Source organism: Helianthus annuus, chromosome 5 (assembly GCF_002127325.2).
Source record: "Helianthus annuus cultivar XRQ/B chromosome 5, HanXRQr2.0-SUNRISE, whole genome shotgun sequence".
Classification (NCBI taxonomy): domain Eukaryota; kingdom Viridiplantae; phylum Streptophyta; class Magnoliopsida; order Asterales; family Asteraceae; genus Helianthus; species Helianthus annuus.
In genome coordinates, this window is record NC_035437.2 from 100,374,833 (window position 1) to 100,398,162 (window position 23,330).

The 23,330-nt window shown below is 32.6% G+C and overlaps 1 protein-coding gene and 1 long non-coding RNA gene across 2 annotated transcripts; both read left to right on the forward strand.

The window, feature by feature from the left end:
• The first annotated feature begins 2,387 nt into the window (after positions 1 to 2,387).
• On the forward strand, positions 2,388 to 3,737 carry LOC118492302. The gene is made up of 2 exons (XR_004893111.1): positions 2,388 to 3,064; positions 3,182 to 3,737. It is a non-coding gene; the product is annotated as an uncharacterized LOC118492302 (long non-coding RNA).
• Positions 3,738 to 13,878: 10,141 nt separating this feature from the next.
• On the forward strand, positions 13,879 to 15,286 carry LOC110938943. The gene is made up of 4 exons (XM_022180903.1): positions 13,879 to 14,182; positions 14,348 to 14,389; positions 14,495 to 14,576; positions 15,151 to 15,286. The coding sequence occupies exons 1-4, from the start codon at positions 13,990 to 13,992 to the stop codon at positions 15,164 to 15,166; spliced, it is 333 nt and encodes a 110-aa protein (XP_022036595.1). The 5' UTR covers positions 13,879 to 13,989; the 3' UTR covers positions 15,167 to 15,286.
• The last annotated feature ends 8,044 nt before the right edge of the window (positions 15,287 to 23,330 follow it).

A 23,330-nucleotide genomic window follows, 5' to 3' on the forward strand; every position in this document is an offset into this window, starting at 1 on the left:
CATTTGGAACCAAACATGTACATTATTCATCAAGCTCACACCTTTGTCATATATTATCATCATCATACATCAAACTATTCACATAAATGAGCACTTTTTTTTGCATAGAATATTATCTTGTTCAAAAGGAACAACTAACCGATTGATTGATATGAGACACAAAGGTGATAAGTGGAGTCTTCGAGTGATGATTACAAGCTGATCCGAAGGTCCTTTTTGTTGCCGGTTGGTTCCGAGTAGAAGGAGGAGGATGATGGTGGAACTTTAGGGTTTTCAAGTGAGAAAAAGTGGATGAGGTGAGAGAGGGAGAGAATGGAATGTTTGGGATTTGAAATGATGATAGCTAGTGCATCAAAAGGGAAAGTCGGCTAGCCTTATGGAGATTTTATACCTATTTCGAGTGGTGCACCCTAAAGGGATTCTGAGTGGGCTCAAGGAGGGGTGCGGCCCACGGCCCAACTGTTCACTCGAGACCGAGTGGTCTCGAGTCGGGTCCTAGTGGTCTCGGTTCACACATACACAAATAAATCTACACATACATAATTTAACACAAGTATCACATAGCATATCAAGATCAATCACTAACTTCCATTTAATAATATATACACACAAAGTCACTACAAGATAGCTGCTCGGGAAAACCTAGAGTGTCACAAAATCGACCAGCCCACTAACAATTACACTCAAAATTATTTATCAAAAAACCCTTTTTCTAAAACCCACCATCGATCTGTTACGCTTCCTTTACATTTCAAACCGCTTTTCTAAAACCCACCACATCTGTTATTTGAATCATCAACATCACCATTGCCGGATAGTTGCATCACCATCTACGTCCAAAAAGGATCCCTCCGGTGGTAAGGATGGTGTATGACGGTAGTTGCAGGCGGTTATCGACAGGAGGTTGACGGTAATAGTGGTGTTCGATGGTTGTGACAGGAGATGAGTGGTGGAGTATGATGAAGGACGGTGGACGGTGACGAAGGTGAGTGGTGGGGTGACCGACGACAAGAGGGTTAAGTGCTACTAGCTATATTTAGGCCTGTAAACGAACCGAACGAACACGAACATAGGCATGTTCGTGTTCGTTCATTTAACTTTAACCGAACACGAACACGAACATATAATCGAACGCATTTTTTTTGTTGATGTTCGTTCATTAAGAAATCTGGCATGTTCTTGTTCGTTTATGTTCGTTCGTTTAAAGCCTAAACGAACAGCTCACGAACATAAATGAACACAAACGAACATAAAAAAAATTAACTGAACATATTTGAATAAACATAAATTAACATGATTGAAGAAACAAGTCTAATATATTACATTTCATCTTAAAACACATCTAAATAAGCGTTCATAGATATACTCATTAGTTATATTTATATAAGTAGTTAGAAAAACTAATATTTATATAAATATAACTATTTATGTATTTACTAAAATTTAAACGAACATAAACAAACGTTCACGAACATAAATGAACGAACATAAAAGAATGTTCACGAACATAAATGAACGAACACAAGGTGTGTTCATGTTCGTTCATTTAATTAAACGAACAAATATTTTTGTTCGTGTTCGTTCGTTTATTAAATAAACGAACATAAACGAACTTCTCGCCGAACAAGTTTATGAACAGTTCATGAACATTCGGTTCGTTTACAGGCCTAGCTATATTCATAATGGGTTGTTTCTATATTTTCCTTTCTTGTTCTCTGTACAATCTTGATGAAAACCTCAAGAAAAAGAAACAATTATTTATCTGAATCTTGATGAACAAATGTAAACGAACATATAACCGAACGTTCACGAATGCAGTCAAACGAACGAGACTTTTATTCGTTTCATTCATTTTGTTAATCGAACAAAATATCTTGTTCGTGTTTGTTCATTAATTAATGAACGAACATAAACGAACATAATTGAGCATTCAATTTGTTTACAGCTGATGTGTGGTAAAATACACATATTTGTCCCGTGTAAATTGTATAGTTTTAGTTTAGTTTTTATTTATTATTTTTAGTTTTTAGTATTGTATTACATGAATTTGTGTTTTGGCAGGTTTTGGTGCAAATGGAGCAAAAAAGAGTAATATGGAAATGACCAGCCAGTTAAACAGAGTAGAATGCCAGAGACCGAATTAAAATTGCCGATATTTTCTTTGATCGGGTCGAGCTCACCTATCTCTATATTATTAAAAGTTGAACGCCATATAAAAATTTAATCATTATTTTGAAAAGTGAATTACGGAAATTTGAAAAAGGCTGCCATCGTTTGTGAGGAATTCTAGTGGACATCAGGAGGCTTACGTAAAGTAATTGTTTTGGGACAAGATTTATAAGCCTACCTTAATTATTGATTGTGGTTGTTGGAGGAAAAAAAAAAAAAGAAAACCCTAGTGGGCGAATTATCAAAAGAAGAAATCTGCCATACATATATATTATTAGTTTGTGGGTTTCATAAGAAAAAAAAGCATATCGTTAGACGGCAGTTTTGGAAAGAAAGTTGCATATTATTTTGAGGGGTGATTTTGGGCTGGGCCTTTGTTGTTCAACGAAAGAAAGGAAAACATATTGATATATACTATTAATTCATAACATAACCGAGGAACAGGAAATTAACGATAACGGCGTCAGATGAACGGTGCCAGAAATTACAATTTCGCCATGTCACCATTCGAACCCCGTGAATCGTCGGCGATGGTCTGCAGGAAGTCGGATAACCCATCTAGGGTTCGTCTTCACCCCTGCCGGATCTGGTACACGCAACACCAATGAAGTGGTTAAGCTGGAAACCCAAGGCCACCAGAACTTCATCGACTGTCAGAGTAGCATACGACCATTGATCGCCGCTCATTGCCGCTGCCGGAGCCATGGCAGGGGTTTAATCTTCGCCGGCCAGCCTCCATTGTAGGTGATCTTAACTTGGAAGTCATAACAGTAGCGCGCCAGCAGACTATAGTCACTGCATAAACCGCCGGATTCGGGCCGCCTTGGTGGCGGCGCTATTTCAACGTAAAACCCTACCTGCCGCCTACTCGAAGATGTTGGTGGCTTGCTGCATGGTATGGCAACTCAACACTATGCTACTGAATTATCAATACTAAAGTAGGATGATTCATTGTTGTACTTAGGGTTTGGTTTTGATTGTGGTAGTTGATTGAGGTGGCAGTTATGAACAGGTCCCGACGAAGCTACAAGGGTTCCGATGGTCACGGTGATGTTGTGGTCATGGTTATCGGCCGCGACGATGGTGTTCCGGCGAAAAAGGTTAGACCCGATCTGGTGGCAACGCGGACCGCCGGCCATGGTGTTTTATGGTGAGACTTAAGTTTGAACTAGCTTAAGAACAATTGATCATAACTTACTTTTCTGGTTATTATAAGAAGGCGGCAACTATTGACGAAAGATATATCACGGCTGGAACACAGAGGGACGGAAGCAACATCAAATCAGGGGCGGCCATTAATAATCTGGGACAAATACTTTTGAGCAGCCGGACATCATCTAGAGACAGCGGGACTAATTTTGGAGAAGGTGTTTAGCAAAGATCAAGGCCACGGAATCGTTGGGTTGAAGCAAGAAGCTTGGAGAACAAGGAATAACCGGGTTTTGTCATTCGGTTTCTTTTATTTTCTAAGTCTTTTGTTTTAATTCCATGAATTCATTATTTGAACTTTGTTTGATTATTTTTGAGACTTTGTTCGTAATGATTATTGGCTAGACTCCTTGTTACTACCTAGACATGGTTGAATGATTGCTAGATGTTTTGATTATATTTTGGATTTATGAATGCTATGGTTTGTTTATAAATTGTAAACGGCTTGTTCTATCGGTTAGATGTGTTTGCGTGCTTGATGTTGTTTGAATATTGATTATTGCTTTGTTCGATTCTTGGTGACGGTCTTTATCACATAATATAGTCGGGCTAGGGTTTTAGGTTTTGGTGAGTGTCTATATCACATAATAAATCTTTAATCCTTTAGGGTGAAAATTGCATAAGTAGCCTTAGAAGTAATAATTTGTATTTTTATAAAATCAAGTGTTCTACTAATCATCAATAGCTGTAAGGTGCGAGATTATTGCTAGGTCTAAGTGATTAAACCGTAAGGTGGGTCCTTCTTAGGAAGTTAACCTTTTGGCTGCTGTCTAGCAAGTCTAGCTGAGAAAACAAGCCTATCCTAGGTTTAGGTCTCGTAAGGGAGTGAGCCTTTTAGGATACTTTAATAAACCCATTAGATGTCTTGTAAAGGAGTCTAATAACCGGTAGTTTAACAACCTTTAGGGGATCTTAGCGTGCTCTTGAGAAGGGTTAGGGGTCCTTAGATTTCCCGAGAGGTGAGAATTTTAAGATCCCGGTTCCATAGCAGACAACTTCCAATTATAATCATAACTAAAAGCAATCAGGATTCCTGTCTAGGTAGTTCCTTCATCATTCTTGAGTTCAATCGTCGTTCGAGTTCGTGTTTAGTTTGTATAGTTTTTTAGCATTATTTTATTATTTTATTTAGGACTTTTAGAAACCCCCCATCCAAATAAACAATTAGTTAAGTCGTGTCAGTCTAAGTCTAGATAGAGTCATTAGCGTAATCAGTAGAGTCTCTTGGGTTCGATACTCGGACTTCCTTAGGCTATACTACACCGATCGGTACACTTGCCGGTTGTGTGGTTTAGGGTTTAGAGAGTCTTAGTTTTATAAATTTAAAACTTAGAGAGTCTAGAATTAGGGTAATTTCAGTTGTTATTTAATTAACCCACTTTCAGCACATCAACAACCCTACTACTTACTATTGATGATTATGTTATATACAACTCTACATCAAATATACCAATCCCAAGCAACTTACACAGGCTTTTTAGCTCCTTGGGTCGAGGCTAGGGTGCAGTGGCGGAGCTAGCCCATTAATTTAAGGGTATCAAAAAATACCCGTCAACGAAGTAGCAACAAGGGCCCTGGGAGTCTGGGACGATCGCAATTCTATGACGTTATGTTTCTACGTTGCCGCCCATACACAAAACAATAGGATATTTTTAGGGGTACCCCGTATTTTTAGGGCTTAAGCTATGTTTGTCAATCAGACCTCTTTCTATTATAGTATACATAATTTGGGTTAACTCTATCATTTGTGCCTAATTATTATACAAGTTTGGTGTTGTAAAAGGTTTGGGCTTATAAAAGTTTGGAATTTTAATAAATTAAAGTATCCTATTTTTTAGGGTATCCCTGTATTTGTTCAGGGATATCATTTATATAAAACCGAAAAAAATGACACTATGAATACCGGGTTGAGTCGTAACCCGTAATACCCCTCCATATACTATACCCCGCCACTGCTAGCGTGTGGCCCTTTTGAAACATGGGTCAGTTGGTGTCTACGAAAATAAGAGTTGTATGTGCCTTACACCTCTAAGCTCGTATCAATATTTATTGATAGGGATAGGCTAAATGTACCCCCTCTTGTTACTTTTTATACCCCCTTCTATAAAATCACATTAAAACTTGTAATATTTACCCCCTATACAAATTATCATTCTAAAAAATATTCTTTTCCTTACAAAACAAATTCAAAAGTGTAAAAAAAGATTACAGACGTTTTTTTTCAAAAAAATATATATATATATATATATTGTCTTTTAATTTTTATTTAAAAAACATATTTTTTAAAAGTTCTTGGATATTGTTTTTAAAGACACTTTCTCAAATAGTATTTTGATTATGCTTTTTTATTGAATATCTTTACAATTATATAATAACATTTTTATAAAAAAAAAGTTTTTAACTCTCGTTTTAAAAAAAAAAGGTTAAAGGTCTTACTTTTATAATTTTTAATACTTTAAACGTGTTTATAAAATAATTAACAATTTTTATTTAGAGTTTATTACATAGTTAGTCCCTTTGGTTCGCACAAAGTAACATACTTAGGTACTACTAGTTTAAAATCACATTCTAGGGTATAAACTTTTCATTTTGTAACGTTTGAAGGTATTAACGTTATTTGTAGGTTTAAAATCACATTCTATTAGTACCTAAGTATGTTATTTTGTGCAAACCGCAGGGACTAACTATGTTAATACCCTAGAAGTTAATACCTCCAAACGTTACAAAATGAAAAGTTAATACCCTAGAAGGTGATTTTAAACTATTAGTACCTAAGTATGTTATTTTGTGTAAACCACAGGGACTAACTATGTAATTAACTCTTTTATTTATTAAAGAGTAATAAAGTTTTTCTTTTAAAATAATGTTTATAGCCCTAGCACATATTAATCATTCAAACCATCAAACCATCTATGTAAGTGAATAAATAAACAATAGGTACTAAAATAATTTTATTAAACTATAAATTAAAAATCTATATAAGTTCAAATTTAATTAGTGTAAGGAGTATGTTATAAGCAAGTTAAAACCAGTTTAAGACTTTCGATCGAAGTGAACACTTTAAAAAATATGTTTTTTTAATTAATATAAAAAACAAACAAAAAATTTGAAAAAAAAAAACGTCTACAATAATTTTTTACACTTTTGAATTTGTTTTGTAACGAAAAGAATACTTTTAAAAAATGATGACATGTATAGGGGGTAAATATGATAAGTTTAAATGTAATTTTATAGAAAGAGGGTATGAAAAGTAACAAAAGGAGGTACGTTTAGTAGCCCCCTTATTGATATTTCTATTTCATATTAGGTTTACACCTCTTCGCTTGTATCAATATTTATCATTATTTCCATTTCATATTAAGGTGAATTTAAATGAACTCTAATGACTTGATTAGACTAAAATCACTAATTTGAAAGTCTATTTATTTATCACTTCACTTTATGTTTCTAGGTAAAAGTAGACAATTTTAACTTTGCAAAGTATTTAGAAGGATTAAATGAAATTTAAAGCAACTTTATTAATAAGAAGTACAAATTTATTTTGGTTTCTAAAACAAGAAAGTGTTGAACATAGAGGGTTCTCGATCCTTTACCTAGAAATCCAAGTTATTGTATGTATGTGAAAATTAGATGAAGAATGAAACGCTAATCATAGAAAAATAAAAGGAGAAGGAAGAAGATTAAAAAGAAAAAGAAAGGTTTCATGATTTAAGTTGGAGCGTGAGACGGCCGTGAGATCTGTGGGACGTGAAAGGAGGAGTGTTGATCTTCTCCTCCGTGATGACCAGCCTTCCGTCATCGGTGTAATACCTTTTCATAAGCACCCGAATGCAGCAGGGTGGCAGCTCCTCCTTCCCTTTCCTTTCAGATCTCCGACCCCATGCTTGCCGATTCACCGCTTGCGAAGAAAACACTGCCGATTCACTATCACTCTCCAGATCAACACAGCTCTCCATCCCGATGTGATCTCCTAGATCATTACCCTGCATTCTATTCTATATATTATTGGTGGCGGTTTACTTTAGATGATATACATATTCATCAACAACGGATACACATGCATATATATTTATAGGAGATAGGGACAGATATTTTTGATAGACAGCTAATATCTCTTTTTCTTTTCTCCTTTCTAATTAAAACATTATCAACTAACTCAGTAAATTGTTACGTTTCAATGAAAAAAAGAGAGAGTTAATTGTCCAGATGGTTCTCTGGTTTATCATTTTTTCACATTTAGTCTATAACTTTTTAAAATCAATTGTTACTCGGATGGTCCTCTGATTGGATAACAGTTAGTTTGTCTGATTAAGTACATGTGAAATGACTGAACTACCCTTACTTCTAATATAAATATACAAAAACAAAAAAAATCTGACATGTCATTAAAAAAACCAAGTGGGCCCCACCAATATTATTATATATAAATATAAGACTAAATTGCATAAATTAACCTTTATTTTATACCTAAACTGCACTTCATACCTTTCACTATGTAATCGACAAAACACAACCTTTATGTTCATGTTTTGTAACGTTCTATAACCTTTACAACTAACGTCATCCAAAAACTCAGTTAAGTTACCTCGCATGCTTTGTATGTGAGGGTAGTATGGTCTTTGATTACATATATGTTGATTTGTGCAAAAAGATTATTATAACTTAAAGGTTGATTTTTGCAAAAAATGTTATTATATATATAGTAAAATATTTTTTTTTTTTGCAAAAACATTATTATTTGTTAATAATTATATATTTATATAGAGTTAATTACATAGTTAATCCCTGTGGTTTGCACAAAGTAACATACTTAGGTACTAATAGTTTAAAATCACATTCTAGGGTATTAACTTTTCATTTTGTAACGTTTGGAGGTATTAACGTTATTTGTAGGTTTAAAATCACATTCTATTAGTACCTAAGTACGTTATTTTGTGCAAACCATAGGGACTACCTATGTTAATACCCTAGAAGTTAATACCTCTAAATGTTACAAAATGAAAAGTTAATACCCTAGAAGGTGATTTTAAACTATTAGTACCTAAGTATGTTATTTTGTACAAACCACAAGGACTAACTATGTAATTAACTCATTTATATATATAAACATATATAAAAATAATAGTTTTAAATATATTTTATAAAAATTCTAATTTTAATATTTTTATAAAGTAAATAATAATGACACGATAAATTTTTTATAACTAAAACACAAATTCTATTAAAATAAAGTAACTGTAATAACCGGAATGTTTTTATAATTACATATATTATAACAGACGTTTTAAAACTACTCAAACTAAAATGTTTTTTATGTATATATAAGTATGTGTTTATAGAATCAAAATATTAGACAAATTTATATCGATAAAAGAAACTAATAAATTAATTTAACGTTTAAAAAACCTTTAATAAACTTCAGTAAACAAATTCTAAATATATAATATGTAAATACTGCTAATACAAATGCAATAGGAAATAATAGAATGTCTTAAACTGCATATGTATTTTTAATATTGCATTTGTATTATTCATATATTATATATTTAGAATTTGTTTACTAGAGTTTATTAACGATTTCTTTAAACGTCAAGTTAATTTTGTAGTTTTTGTTATCGATATAAATTTGTCTAATATTTTGTTTTTATAAACACATACTTACATATACATAAGAATACCTTTTAGTTAGAGTAGTTTTAAAACATCCGTTATAATTATAAAAATATTTCGGATATTATTGTAACTTTATTTTAAAAGAATTTGTGTTTTATTTATACTTTCTATAAAAAGTAATTTATCTTGTCATTATTATTTACTTTATAAAAATATTAAAATCAAAATTTTTTAAAATAAATTTAAAACTATTATATATATATATATATATATATCAAATTATTAACAAATAATAATGTTTTTGCAAAACAAAAAGTATTTTACTATATATATATATATATATATATATATATATATAACATCTTTTGCAAAAAACAATCTTTATGTTATAAATAATATTTTTACACAAATCAACCTTTATGTAATCAAAGACCATAGTACCCTCACATGCAAAGCATGTGAGGTAACTTAACTGAGTTTTTGGACGACATTAGTTGTAAAGGTTATAGAACATTACAAAACATGAACATAAAAGTTGGGTTTTGCCGATTTCATAGTGAAAGATATGAAGTGCAGTTTAGGTATAACATAAAGGTTGATTTATGCAATTTAACTAATTATAAATTCATTAATAAGTGAATTTAATATGAAATTAATTATGGATTTTTTAAAATAAACTTATCTTTTACTTAAAAATTTATATTTAAGTTAAATGCTACGGAATTCGAAATTATGTTCTTATAATATTATAAAAAGAAAGAATAATAATAATTATTTTTTATAAGTGATTTCTAAAAAACAAATATTTAATGTAAAGGATTGTTTGAATCGTAAAAATACGTCAAATAAAAAAATATAGTATTAGAAAAATCCAATTTTATTCCTTAATTCTTTATATATATATATATATATATATTTATATATATATATATATATAGGTGAAGGATCCGTTAGGAACCACCATTTATTGCGACAACCGCAAGAACCAATGTGAATACAACCAAAAATACCTAAAAAAATCTAAAAAACACCTAAAAATTTTTTTGTCAAAAAATCGCTGCATTTCGTTATTAAAAATAAATTTAGCTACTAAAAGTAGCGATTTTTTCATAAAAAAATATTAAAAAAAATAAAAAATTGTGCGTGTTGTTAGTTTTTTTAAAGATTTTTTTAGAGTTTAATTTTTAGCATTTAGCTTGGGTGGGGTAGTTTTTTTTAGGTTTTTTTTTTTTTGGGAGGGGGGGGTTAGGTTTTTTTAGGTTTTGGTGGTGTAATGGGTTTATTTTGTTGTGTTCACATTGGTTCTCACAGTTTTCGCAATAAAGGTGGTTCTCGCATGAACCCTACCCAATATATATATATAGGGGAAGGATCTACTAAAAAGTGGATTTTGCCTAAGTAGCCTAAGAAGGATTGTGATGATAACATGTGGCACTCCTAATAAATAGGAATGAAGGGCATTTTGGTCCTTATAAATAGGAGTGAAAATGACATGTGTCACCCTTTTTGTTTTTTTTTTAAATACAACAAAAAAAATCTAGTAAAAAAATCTAGCACAAAAATAGTACAAAAAATATAGCACAAAAAAACATAGCACAAAAAATCTAGTACAAAAAGTATAGCACAAAAAAATCTAGTACAAAAAAATATAGCACGAAAAAATCAGCAAAAAAATGTAGTACAAAAAAAATCCAGCACAAAAAAGTGAGAAAAAAATTCAGCACAAAAATATAGTACAAAAATCCAGCACAAAAAGTGTTATATAACATAGAAATACAACACATTTTAGTGGGTTTTTTTAGTCTTCATATTTTATATAGCAATATGGTACTCAAATTAAAGATAAAAAGAAGCTCGATTTTATGGTGAAATTTTTATGAAAAAAATAATGTCGTATAAAAAAGTTATAAACGTTTAAAAAATGGGGGTGGAATATGCATGTGCCTAGCATATGGAGAGAGAAAGTCCATAAATACGATTTTCCCAAGATACCCTTCCACCCCTCCTTTCTCCTACACTTGCATCTTAACCATTGATTTGAAAAATGGATGGTTAAGATTCCTTCTTATCCTACTTAGGCAAAATAAACTTTTTATTTGATCTTACCCATATATATATATATATATATATATATATATATATATATATATATATATATATATATATATATATATATATATATATATATATATATATATATATATATATATATATATAGGGAGCCGCTAAAATGAAAACCACCCCCAGTTGTAAGAACCATGAGAACCAATCTCCACTAATTAGATTTTGCCAACAATAAGGGTATATCGGTCATTTACCCCAAATGTCATATCCTCCTCTCTCCTCTCTCCTCTCTCTTTCTTTTCAATTTATTAGATGCAGATCATTCATTTTTAAAATATCCTATCTCTCTCTTTAAAAATCCAACCCCCACACCCATCTCTCATTCATCTCTTTCTTTTCCCTGTTAAACGAAGATGATGATGTCGACGATTGAAACCCACCCCTGTTTCTCTCTTTTTCAACACCATTACCGCCGCCATCGCCGACGTCGGTTCGTCGCCGGCCGTCCCCACGGCGCTGCTGCCGCCGCACAACTCCTTCGCCACCTCTCTCTCTCATCCAGTTTCTCTCTCCCCGTCCCTTCTCTCTGTCTGGTCGCTGCAGGCCGTCTCTCACCACCACCGGATGGTGGTGGTCGTTCCTATAGCCGACGAACGGTGGGTGTGTGGTGTGTGTGCATGGTGTTTAGCAGTTCAAAAGAGGGTGGTGGGGTACAAACCCCACCTGCAACTCCGACGACGACTGTGGCAGTGGTGGAGAGAAAGGGGACGGCGACAGTGGTGGTATGGAGGATTGACGGAGACGGTGGTGGCGGTGGTGGGTTTTTGACGGTTCGACGGCTGGGTGGTGGTCGGCGGCGGTGGTTCTACGGTTACAGTGGTGGTTGGTCGGCGGCGGTGGTTCTAAAACTGGGTTAGTGACTGGTGATTCTTCTGGTGATTCTTGGCCTGTGTTCTTTGATATATGTTCTTGATATGTGTTCTTGAATGATGATGATGATGATACCGATGGTATTTTTGGAATGTGTTCTTGATTTTTCTGGGTGATCGGGTTCATGGACCGACTGTAGGACCCTCAGCATCTATTCCACAGCCCTCCAGTCATGTTTTCATGCCTTTTTACTTGATTTTTCTGGGTTTACTTGATTTCTCTTGTGATTCTCGGCTTGTGTTCTTGATATGCGTTCTTGAATGATGATGATGATACCGATGGTATTTTGGTATGTTGTTTTTTTTTTTATATCTGTTTTGATTTGTTTGGAATTGGTATGTTGGGGATTTTGATCTGTGGGTTTTGATATGGTCCTTTTTGGGTGGCGATGATGAAAAAAAAATAACGTAGGATTAGATGACGATGGCGCTGCAAGGACGGCGGAGGGTAGGTTTTTTGAACCTGCAACCCCATTTTTGCAGCCTTTCGATTATCGGATAACTTGAGCCAAACCCCGTTTTATTTTCGAGATACACTTTGTTTTGATGTTGTTGTTTTTTTATTTTCCCCCCAGTCGATGATGATAACATATCTGAGACATCTCCTGAGTGTGCGATTTCTGGGTGCGTTCGTTTTTGCGTAAAAAAAGTTTTTGTAAAAAATAAAAGTTAAACCGTAAACTTTTTAACGTAAAACGTAAAAAGTTTTACGTAAAACGTAAAAAGTTTTAGGTAAAACGTAAAAAGTTTTAGGTAAAACGTAAAACGTAAAATTTTTACGTAAAACGTAAAAACGACGATTGAATTTAAAACTGGCGCGTAAAACGTAAAAAACGTTAACATAAAAAACCTGAATTTAAAAATGTTAACGTAAAGAACGTTAACGTAAAAAACCGGCGCATAAAACGTAAAAAACCGGCGCGTAAAACGTAAATAACGTTAACGTAAAAACGGCGTTAAAAAAGTTAACGTAAAAACCGGGCGCGTAAAACGTAAAAAAAACTGGGCGCGTGAAACTTAAAAAAAACCGGGCGCGCAAAAAACCGGCCATTAAAACGTAAAAAAATGTTAACGTAAAAAACCGGCGCGTAAAACGTAAAAAAACGGCGCATAAAACGTAAATAACGTTAATGTAAATAACGTTAACGTAAAAACCGGGCGTAAAAAAACGGCTCTTCAAAACTTTTTTTCAAACAAATCTTAAAAAAAATTATCATAAAAATCTGATTTCAAAAATTTATTTAACAAAAAAAATCTGTTTCTTAATAAAAAATAAATTAGACAAAAGGAAATTAATGAATAGGAAAAAAAACACAATTAAAAATAATATATATAAAAAGACAAAAAAAAAAGCAATTTTACTTATATACCCTTTTGGATTAAAATATTAAATATATAATAAGACAAAATCTATTTAATATTAATTTTAACTACTTTTAATTTGTCCATCCATGTTGTTGATCTAATGGTTAGAAAGTGGTTCTCGTGTTTCTTACAACTGGATGTGGTTTTCATTTTAGCGGTCTCCTACATATATATATATATATATATATATATATATATATATATATATATATATATATATATATATATATATATATATATATATATATATATATATATATATATATATATATATATATATATAGGCTAATTATAACCAGAAAACCCATCCCAGTTAAGAAAACCCAGAAAACTCTTACATGTGGCTAGGATTGATCCACGTCACATGTTAGTGTTAGAGGAGACAAGGGCATTTTCGTCATTTACATTAACCTTTTGACTGAATGAATGTGTAAGTTAGGTAAGAGACTTGATGCACCGCAGACCTTCCTTCTTTTTTCATCTATTTCATTTATTACAATTTATACTTGGGCTGCCCATTGTACTTGTTCACATATCTTTAGTTCTTTTTTGTTTTATATCTCACATCTCAATTCTCCAAAACAGAAGTGGAGTGAAAGAAAAATTCCATACACAACATTGAAGAGTTTTTGCATTTAATATGGCTGAGTTGAACAGCCAACAACCTCGGAGTGTTGCCGGTGGTACGACGACATTCAATGACCATCCGGTTTCACCCTTAAATGCTGTCCCACATAATCTTTTAACTGATTTTACTTTTAGTGAAGATGAAGATGCATTGGTTGAGAGTAGAGTTGTTGAAGATCCTGAACCAATATCTTCAGAGTTTCCAGGTGAGTGATACTTCTTTTCTCAGTTTTATTAAATGTACATATTTTCAGTTGCAGTGAGAACATTGTCACTTAGATTACATAAATTTATAGATCATATAGATTTGATTTATGACATTTGTGTTTCATATATACCTTTTTTCTGACATTTTTTGTGTTATTCGGCAGTCCAAGTTTTCCGGCATGAAAATGAGAACGTGGATGATTCTGGTGAGTCCAGATGCATACGAGTACTTGTGCAAATTAAGGCTTTCTTGTTTAGATTTCCATTGGATTCTTCTTGATTTTTTTTTTTTTTTGTTTTTTTATGTCTAGCCTCTGATCTGAATCAAAACGACATCAATGATGATGAGGATGGGGGTTCAGAATTGTACTTTTACAGAGTTGCTATCCAGAGGTCAGTTTTTATCTCAGAGCATGAATTTTTTTCTTGAATTCCTTTGTAGTTTGTTATTAGAATTCCTTTTTTGGTGGTAGAGGAGGAAAAAAAAACAGATGATGTGGTGGTTTTTTTGGTAGAAAATCTAGTAAACTTGTATTAACAATACCATTTTTTTTATCAAACAAGCTTTTATATTTTTTTAGAAGGTAAAAACATGTGTGGTTACACTTTTATTAAGTTTTTATATTTTTTGGAAGGGAAAAACATTCGAGGTTACACTTTTGGATCACCTAAAAAAATGCACCAGCATCTACACTTTTTGGTGACATCAAAAAAATGTACAACCATGTGTGTTTCTATCGTAGCAAAACATGTTAAACTTGTATTGACAATACAATAAAATGCATCAGTTGTTAGGTTTCATGTTACAAGTAATTTTTTTTAACTCATACTTGTTAAAATTTATTAACAATGCAATGTTTTGTAAAAGACTTGTGACCTTTTTAAAGTTTCACTTTTATGATATACATATGCAAGCCTAGAATGTGGTGTCCTAGTGTTCCTATTGTTATAACTATTTTTTTTGTAGGTATTCAGGCGGATGAGGAATTTTATGTTCACCACACACCCAATGGCACTAGAATGTGGTGTCCTAATGTTCCTATTGTTTTAAGGCCTGTTGTTGGTTGTGTATATGAAACGTGGAAGGATGTGTTCCGTATGTACAAGGTGTATGTTGTGTATTCTAGGTTTCATATTCGTAAGGGACAAACCAAGAGATGGAAGAGGTTTGTCACTCACCAATACATATGGTGTACTAAATATTTGGTCATGATAAAATGAGAGCCATAGATCGAAAGTAATCAATGGTAAGAGATTTATCAAGACAACAGTTTATCAGCGTTAATGTTACATATATCGAAAAGTATGAAATTATGTTACATTACATAATATCGTAATAAAAACCAAAATAAGAAATAATAACATTATTATGATCACTCAAAATAGTAAGAATTTTATCCACATTACATTCGACTACTCCTCCTGAGTTGCTATGTTTTTCCATTCATTTACTTGTAACATAATATATCTTCATTTTCTTGTACCAAGCCATGTGCTAAAAAAATAACGCATGTTACAGTACGCTTTTTTATTGTAACAAATTTCGCGCTAAAAAGTAAGAAATTTATCCGAACGACAGTTGTTACATTTTTTTTCTCAAGCGAATAAATGTTACAGTAGATAGCAAAAAATGTAACATCACATCTTTTTATTTTTGAAGAAATGAAAAAATGTAGAAAAAGTAGTTAGTTGATAAAGATGACACTTTTTTGTGATTTTGTTATATTTTTGCCCCCCCCCCCCCAAATGCTACGTTACATTAATTACATATCAATGTGTGTGTTAGGCTACATCAATCATATTTTATCTTAGGTGTACTTTATAGGTTCTATATAGGTTTTAACTTTTTTTTTAAATTTTAGCTCTAAGCTCTATGTACTTTTTCAGTCATATTTTATTGTAGGTGTACCTTATAGGTTCTATATAGATTTTGACTTTTTTTTTTTTACATTTTAGCTCTAATCTCTATATACTTTTTTTCTTTGTGAAAGTAGACAATCTTTATATAATATTCAAAAAAAATTAACTGTTGTTTTATTTCAAATTCTACTTCTAATTTTCTTTTTTAGATTTTTAACCTTTAAATGCCCATTTGTTATTAACATTGGTTGGTGTATTGAGAAATCCACACCTTAATTAAAAAGTTTTTTTTTTTTGTTTTATCAAATCAAAACCCTTATGAACAAAAGCCACATCAGTTTTTTTTTTCAACAAAATATCTTATAGAAATGTTAAAAGCCTAAAACCTTTCTTGTAGCATTGTCAAAACCACATAAAACCCTTTCTTTGTACCACCTTTAAAACAACAACAAATAAAAAAAGATACCAACGCACTTTATTTTTAAAATAATCTAAAAAAGTGTAACAATACACTTTTTTCTGTATCATACATTATTTTATGTAACACAAAAAAATGTAACATGCATTTTTTTTCTTCGATTGTTACATTTCTAACACCCGGTTACATAGTGTTACATAAAAAATGCCTAGATCTTGTAGGTTCGTAACTAAGACGCAAAGAATTGTTATAAGAATTGTTACATCAAAAATATACTTCATTAACAATAATCCAACATAAGTAATGTGTCTAGAAATGTTACAAAATGTATATAAAAAATATAACTTCATTAACAAAAATCCAACAATAGATTTTTTAGATTCAATCATCATAACAATAAACAAGAAAAGTAACTTAGATTTTAATCCAATATATAAGAACTTAAAACAAATCGTTTTCATTTATTCAGATCTGAAAACAAATTTTACACAAAAAAATTGTTAAAATCAGTAATAAAAAACAACATAAAAAATGAAGATCTACAAAACACAAAAAGTTGCAAATCTGAAAAAAAAACTGAACAAACATACTTATGGATATAGAGGATCTTTTAGATCTGGAACATCATGTTCAACCTCGAAAATCTTTTGGATCATCTTCAACATCGAACCGCCATCTGAAACATCATCTTCAACATCGAACATCTTCAACCGGATCTGGAGCTTTTTTTGGATCTGGTAGCGTTTTTCCGGATCATCTTTTGGATGTGGATGATCTTTTGGATTCAGAGCATCTTTTTGGGTCTGGAGCATCTTTCCCACCCACCAAAAATCAGAGTACTTTTGGATCTGGATGATCTTTTAGAAGATGAATGTTTTTAAAGAGAGAGATATGGAAATGTATATAAAGAGAGAGAAAGCACAAACCTATGCTTACCTTTAATGTAACCAGACGGATAAGTAGATAGATCTTGAACTCTTCTTCGATGCTGGGATGAAGTCGAGAGAAAGAAGGGTTTTGTGTGGTTTTGATAAACAATGTAAAATGGGGAAGATTCTTTTTGTGGTTTTCATATTATCCCAAGGCATCAAAATCTCATATTCATACCAAAATCTCACCAGTACATGTTGAAGACTATGAGAGAGAGAGTTTTAGGAAATTTTGAAGAATATGAGGGGTTGTGAGTCTCCGGTGATTTTTGGGTCTTTTGAAAATTTTGTAGACTGATATAGGGTTTTAGATTAGGGGGTAATGATGTAGTTGATGTAAAGTTCTTACAAGTTCTTACACCCATGCAGACTTTTGTTTCTTATAAGAGATTATATTAAACATTGGCTTTCCCATATTGCCCTTCACATACCTTTTATATATTAAAAAATAGACAAAAGGGATTCAAAATCCAGCCATGACCAAAAATAAATCTCAGCCATCCATGAAGCTTAATCAATGGTCATTAGTGGGTTTTCAGGGTTTAGTCAACTCAACTGGGTTTTCAATTTATCCTTGCCCTATATATATATATATATATATATATATATATATATATAGTAGGAGTTGGGTAGAAAGTGGGTTTTTCCTAGAAAGTCTAGGAAGCAATAAGAATGTGACACGTGGCATGGAGGGATTTTAACTAAAAGGGCACTTGTGTAATTTGACATTTTATTTTATTTTTGGAATTTTATCTCTCATTAACTAACAATGCCTAAAATTATGGAAACTGTTTCTCCAAGATTTTTTGTATTTCGCAACCTTCTCCTTCTTCGTCTTCGTCATCATCAAACACTTCTCCATCTCCACCATCTCTGAGTTCATCATCACCATTCAAATATTGTTCATATCATCTCCATTTTCTTGACGATGTGTTTTAACAGCAAGCAAATTAATACAGTTGTGTTTTAGCAGCAAGCAGATTCATACAGTTGTGTTTTTGCATTCAGATTCATACAGTTGTGTTTTAACAGCAAGCAGATTCATACAGTTGTGTTTTAGCATTCAGATTCATACAGTTGTGTTTTAACAGCAAGTGGATTCATACAGTTGTGTTTTAACAGCAAGTGGATTCATACAGTTGTATTTTAACAGCAAGCAGATTCATACAGTTGTGTTTTAACAGAAAGCAGATTCATACAGTTGTGTTTTAGCAGCAAGCAGATTCATACAGTTGTGTTTTAGCATTCAGATTCATACAGTTGTGTTTTAATAGCAAGCAGATTCATATAGTTGTGTTTTAACAGCAAGCAGATTCATACAGTTGTGTTTTAACAGTAAGCAGATTCATACAGTTGTGTTTTAACAGCAAGCAGATTCATACAGTTGTGTTTTAGTATTCAGATTCATACAATTGTGTTTTAATAGCAAGCAGATTCATACGGTTGTGTTTTAGCATTCAGATTCATACAGTTGTGTTTTAACAATAAGCAGATTCATACGCTGTGTTTTACCATCCACGCTGGTAATGCTGGAGGATTTCTTGACGCTGTGTTTTAACAGCAAGCATATTAATACGATATGTTTTCTTGATGTGTTTCTTCATGAAGGATAGAAGGAAGAGAGAGAGAGAGAGAGAGAGAGAAAGGGAGAGAGAGAAAAAAAATCGCATGAAATGTGGGGTGGTTATGGAATGACAATTATTTCCATATTTAAAACAAGCTAAATGACATATCTACCCCTGATTAATTAAATAATCCTATATTTAAGAAACACATATTACCAAAATGCCACCAAGATTATCTCAACCATTAAACACACCCATTGGATGGCCCAGATCGCTTCCTAGACTTTCTAGGAAAAACACACTTTCTGTAGGATCCCTACTCTATATATATATATATATAGGGTAGGGTTCCAGGGTGAACAACCTCCCAAGCGTGAACTGCGTGAACTGATCTGGACCATTGATATCCTTTTTAGTTGTTAAGGGTATGATTGTAATTATATAAAAAATTAGATTTAAATCATTATTTTAATAATTGAATTAAGTTACATCTTTCCTATTTTAAATTCATTATCCACAATATCTTTTATTTCATTTTTATTTTTCACATTTCACCACCAGAATTCGAATTATGATTTTTAAGATCCACGTAACCTTCATATTTCAACGGTGTACACATGTGTACTTGGGATTTTGAACAGTACACATGTGTACTCAGCATGGTACATATGTGTAATTAGCTACATAATACATACATATAAACAAACAAAACCTGTAAAACTAGTTTATATTAAGCAAATAACAAGTTACATGATGTTTGCCAAACCAAAAAAAAAAACATATAATTACAAGTTCCAGTTTCGTTAAAACAATAAACGCAACATAATCAGAAAAATAAAAAAGACATAGTCTTTTACAACTATTCGCCGCGTTGTATGCTGAATCATCCTTATCGACCAAGCAAACAAACATACGTGAATCATCCTTATCGACCTCATACGTGAATCATCCTTATCGACCTTCCATCTCCACTTTTCTCGTTTACGACGTCTCCTATAATAACACAAAAAACTCAGCAATTAATACTTTGCATAATTCACAAAAAATATGAGATATCACAAAAACAGACGCTATACACATGTGTACATCGCATTAAAAACAGAGCAAAATCAGAATACACATGTGTACATTGCCTTAAAAACATAGCAAAATCAGAATACACATGTGTACAACGCCTTAAAACCAGAGCAAAATCATAATACACATGTGTACAGCGCCTTAAAAACAAGCAAAATCAGAATACACATGTGTACAGCGCCTTAAGAACAGAGCAAAATAAAAGAAATACACGTGTGTACATTGCATTAACAACAACCTTCAGAACCTCATAACAAATCTTCAAAAATTCTCAACCAAACAATAATAATTTTCAACATATGAAAAATTGCAAACTATTTGGTAATTTGGTTAAATATTGAATAATTTAGAACTTCAAGAAATCAATCCACTGTTTACGATATTAAAAGAAGAATCATATGCTTAACCCATATTAGAAGCTGCCTAATCTTCCATGCATAGATCTTTCAAAAATTCACAGATGACAAATTCACAGCTCATTTACACAAAATACCTTGATTGATTAAATCTCTTTCAAGCTCGTCGTAACTGAGTTTAAACACAAGATTACCTACATTCTCACTTCCACAGCCCTAATTCCTCCCAAATTGAAATAAGGTTATAAAAACAAATCGTCTACACACAACAACCAACAATTAAGAATCGTGAATAAAACGAGTAAAATCAGTTGTTAAATCAGTATTAACCTTTCAAAGTTAACCACAACCCTAGGAGGCAGTACGTGTTACCTATCAGATCCCATCGGACCACCGTCGACCCCCATCGGACACCGTCTACTTCATCAACGATCTTGAAGGCTGATAACAGAGCAAAGAGAGAGATGATTGTCGGAGATGGTCTCCTCTGCTTCCGGCGGCATGGAAGTCGACCCCCATCGGACCAGTTGAAGACGCCGAAATAAGGAATCTATAGGCAGTGGAAAGCAAGTTTTTTTGTGAAATTAGTAACAGAAACCCTAGATGTTTGATCGGAAAGAAGGGTTGATGGATGGATGGATGGGCGATGAAGGTGAGACGTGGATCTGGGCGACGGATCTGTGAGCTAATAAGGGATTTTCTTTGATGTTGGCTTTGATATGTGAGAGAGAGATATTTGTGGGATTTTGAAACGTAAAAGTAGATATAAATGGGATGTTGTTCAATATGATATGTAGATTACATATTTACCCTTATTAGCTTAATTAAATGGTATCAAAAAACCTAATAATTACAACCATGCCATCCATTTAAAATATCAAGATCCTAATAATCAATGGTCCAGATCAGTTCACGCAGTTCAGGCTGGAGAAATTGTTCACGTTTGAACCTAATCCTATATATATATATATATATATATATATATATATATATATATATATATATATATATATATATATATATATATATATATATATAGGGGAAGGTTCAAATGAAAACCACTAGTTATTGTGAAAACTCGAAAACTAATTAAAAAAAGCCAAAAAAACATACAAAAAATTTTTTTTTTAATTTTTTTTTTTGCAATCAAAATTTCGCAGGTTTTTTAATATAAAAAAAATTTTCAAAAAAAAAAAAAAAATTTTTTTGTGTAGTGCACATGTGTAATACTGCACATATGTATGTGTACTACACATGTGTATTATTACACATATGCACTACACAATTTTTTTTTTTTGAAAAAAAGTTTTTTTTTATATATAAAAACTAGCGATTTTTATAAAAAAAATGAAAAAAAAAATTTTGTGTGTTTTTTAGGCTTTTTTTAGTTAGTTTTCGAGTTTTCACAATAAAAGTGGTTTTCATTTGAACCATCCCCTATATATATATGTATGTCTATATATATATATATATATATATATATATATATATATATATATATAGTGGAAAGTTCAAATGAGAAGAAATTCTTTGTAAGAAAAAAGAAGAAATTTCAACCAATAGGAATGCTTCATTAGACTTCATTTAATATTTGCACTTAATGTAACTATAAGGGTATATTGGTAAACTTACATACATTATTAATTGGTAGTTTCATCTTTAATAACTAACTATATTAAAAATTAAAAAAAGTTAATATTCGGTTGGAAAAAAAAGTTAATATTCGGTTGGAAAAAAATGTTTTAAAAATTAACTTAACGGAATAAGTAAATTACAAGTTTTGTCCTTTATGTATTTACCAAATTGCAGGCGGTGTCCTTTGACTTCAAAATTGACTGGTTTTGTCCTTAATGTTTCAAAATCCCTCACGCTATGTCCTTTAGGCCAAACTCAGTTAGATTTTTTGGTTAAAGTTGGACATGTGCCTTGCACATAAGGGCACTTTTGTCATTTTGCCTCCCTATGGACTATTGAGTAAATAACTTATAATAAGGGACTAATTGTGTAAAAATAAAAAAAAACAAACATATAAAATACAATTTCATTTGTGCACTCTCTTTCTCTCTCTCTCCCTTTCTCTCTACAAAATGCTCTCTACTCTCTCTTTCTCTACAAACCGCTCTCTACTCTCTCTAAAAAAACTTTGCGCTTTCTTTCTCTATCTAAAAAAACATGGGTAGTGGATTGTGGAGGGTGCAATGGTGTTGGTAGGTTTAGCGGTGATGGGAGGTGTACGGTGGTGGGTGTGACGGTGATGGCGGGTATAGCGGTGGTGGGTGCGATACTGATGGTGGGTTTAGCGGTGGTGGGTGGATAGTGGTGGGTGGTTGATTGTGGTGGGTTAGAGAGGGCGGTGGGTGAAGGGGTGGGTGCGGCGGTGGTCCGGTGGAGGTGGAGTTGGGCGATTGCAAGTGGTGGTGGCCGGAGTCTGTACCCATAAGTAAATGGGTCAACTGACCTTTGATATTATTTTCGGATCTCACAAGAAAATCAGTTGTTCGTTTTGAATCCGAGAACAATCCTCATTTATTTTTGATTCTGAGTTATACAATTTGTTTGCCGGTAGTTGGGGGTGGTAGTTGATATAGAAATATGTGTATCAATAAACAGAGAAAATGAAGAAAGAGATTCCTTTGTCGGATGAAGACCGGACCCCATGGCTTGAAGTGCTTTGGGATGTTGTGAATGCAAATTTGGTCAGTGGCAAGACTGTAATTCTTGGGTGTTCTGCCCTCCAAAAGTAGTACAGGGAGATTCTTAGGTCAGTTGACTTGAATTATCGAGCGGGTGCATATGACCTGTGTGTTGTGAAGTTTGTTCTATTGGATGTTGTGGTCAATGTGCTTATGGATCGAGTTCAGAAATGAGCTGCAGAAGGGAAGCATTTCATGCCGGTTGAACTGCTGCAATCTTAAATAGATTTGCTTGAGGTTGATGAGTCT

Bases quoted from the DNA above. Each gene is read 5' to 3' on its own strand.
- LOC110938943 (XM_022180903.1), top strand. From the start codon at position 13,990: ATGGCTGAGTTGAACAGCCAACAACCTCGGAGTGTTGCCGGTGGTACG. The intron at 14,183-14,347 runs GTGAGTGATACT...GTTATTCGGCAG, and splicing joins AATATCTTCAGAGTTTCCAG to TCCAAGTTTTCCGGCATGAA. The intron at 14,390-14,494 runs GTGAGTCCAGAT...TTTTATGTCTAG, and splicing joins TGAGAACGTGGATGATTCTG to CCTCTGATCTGAATCAAAAC.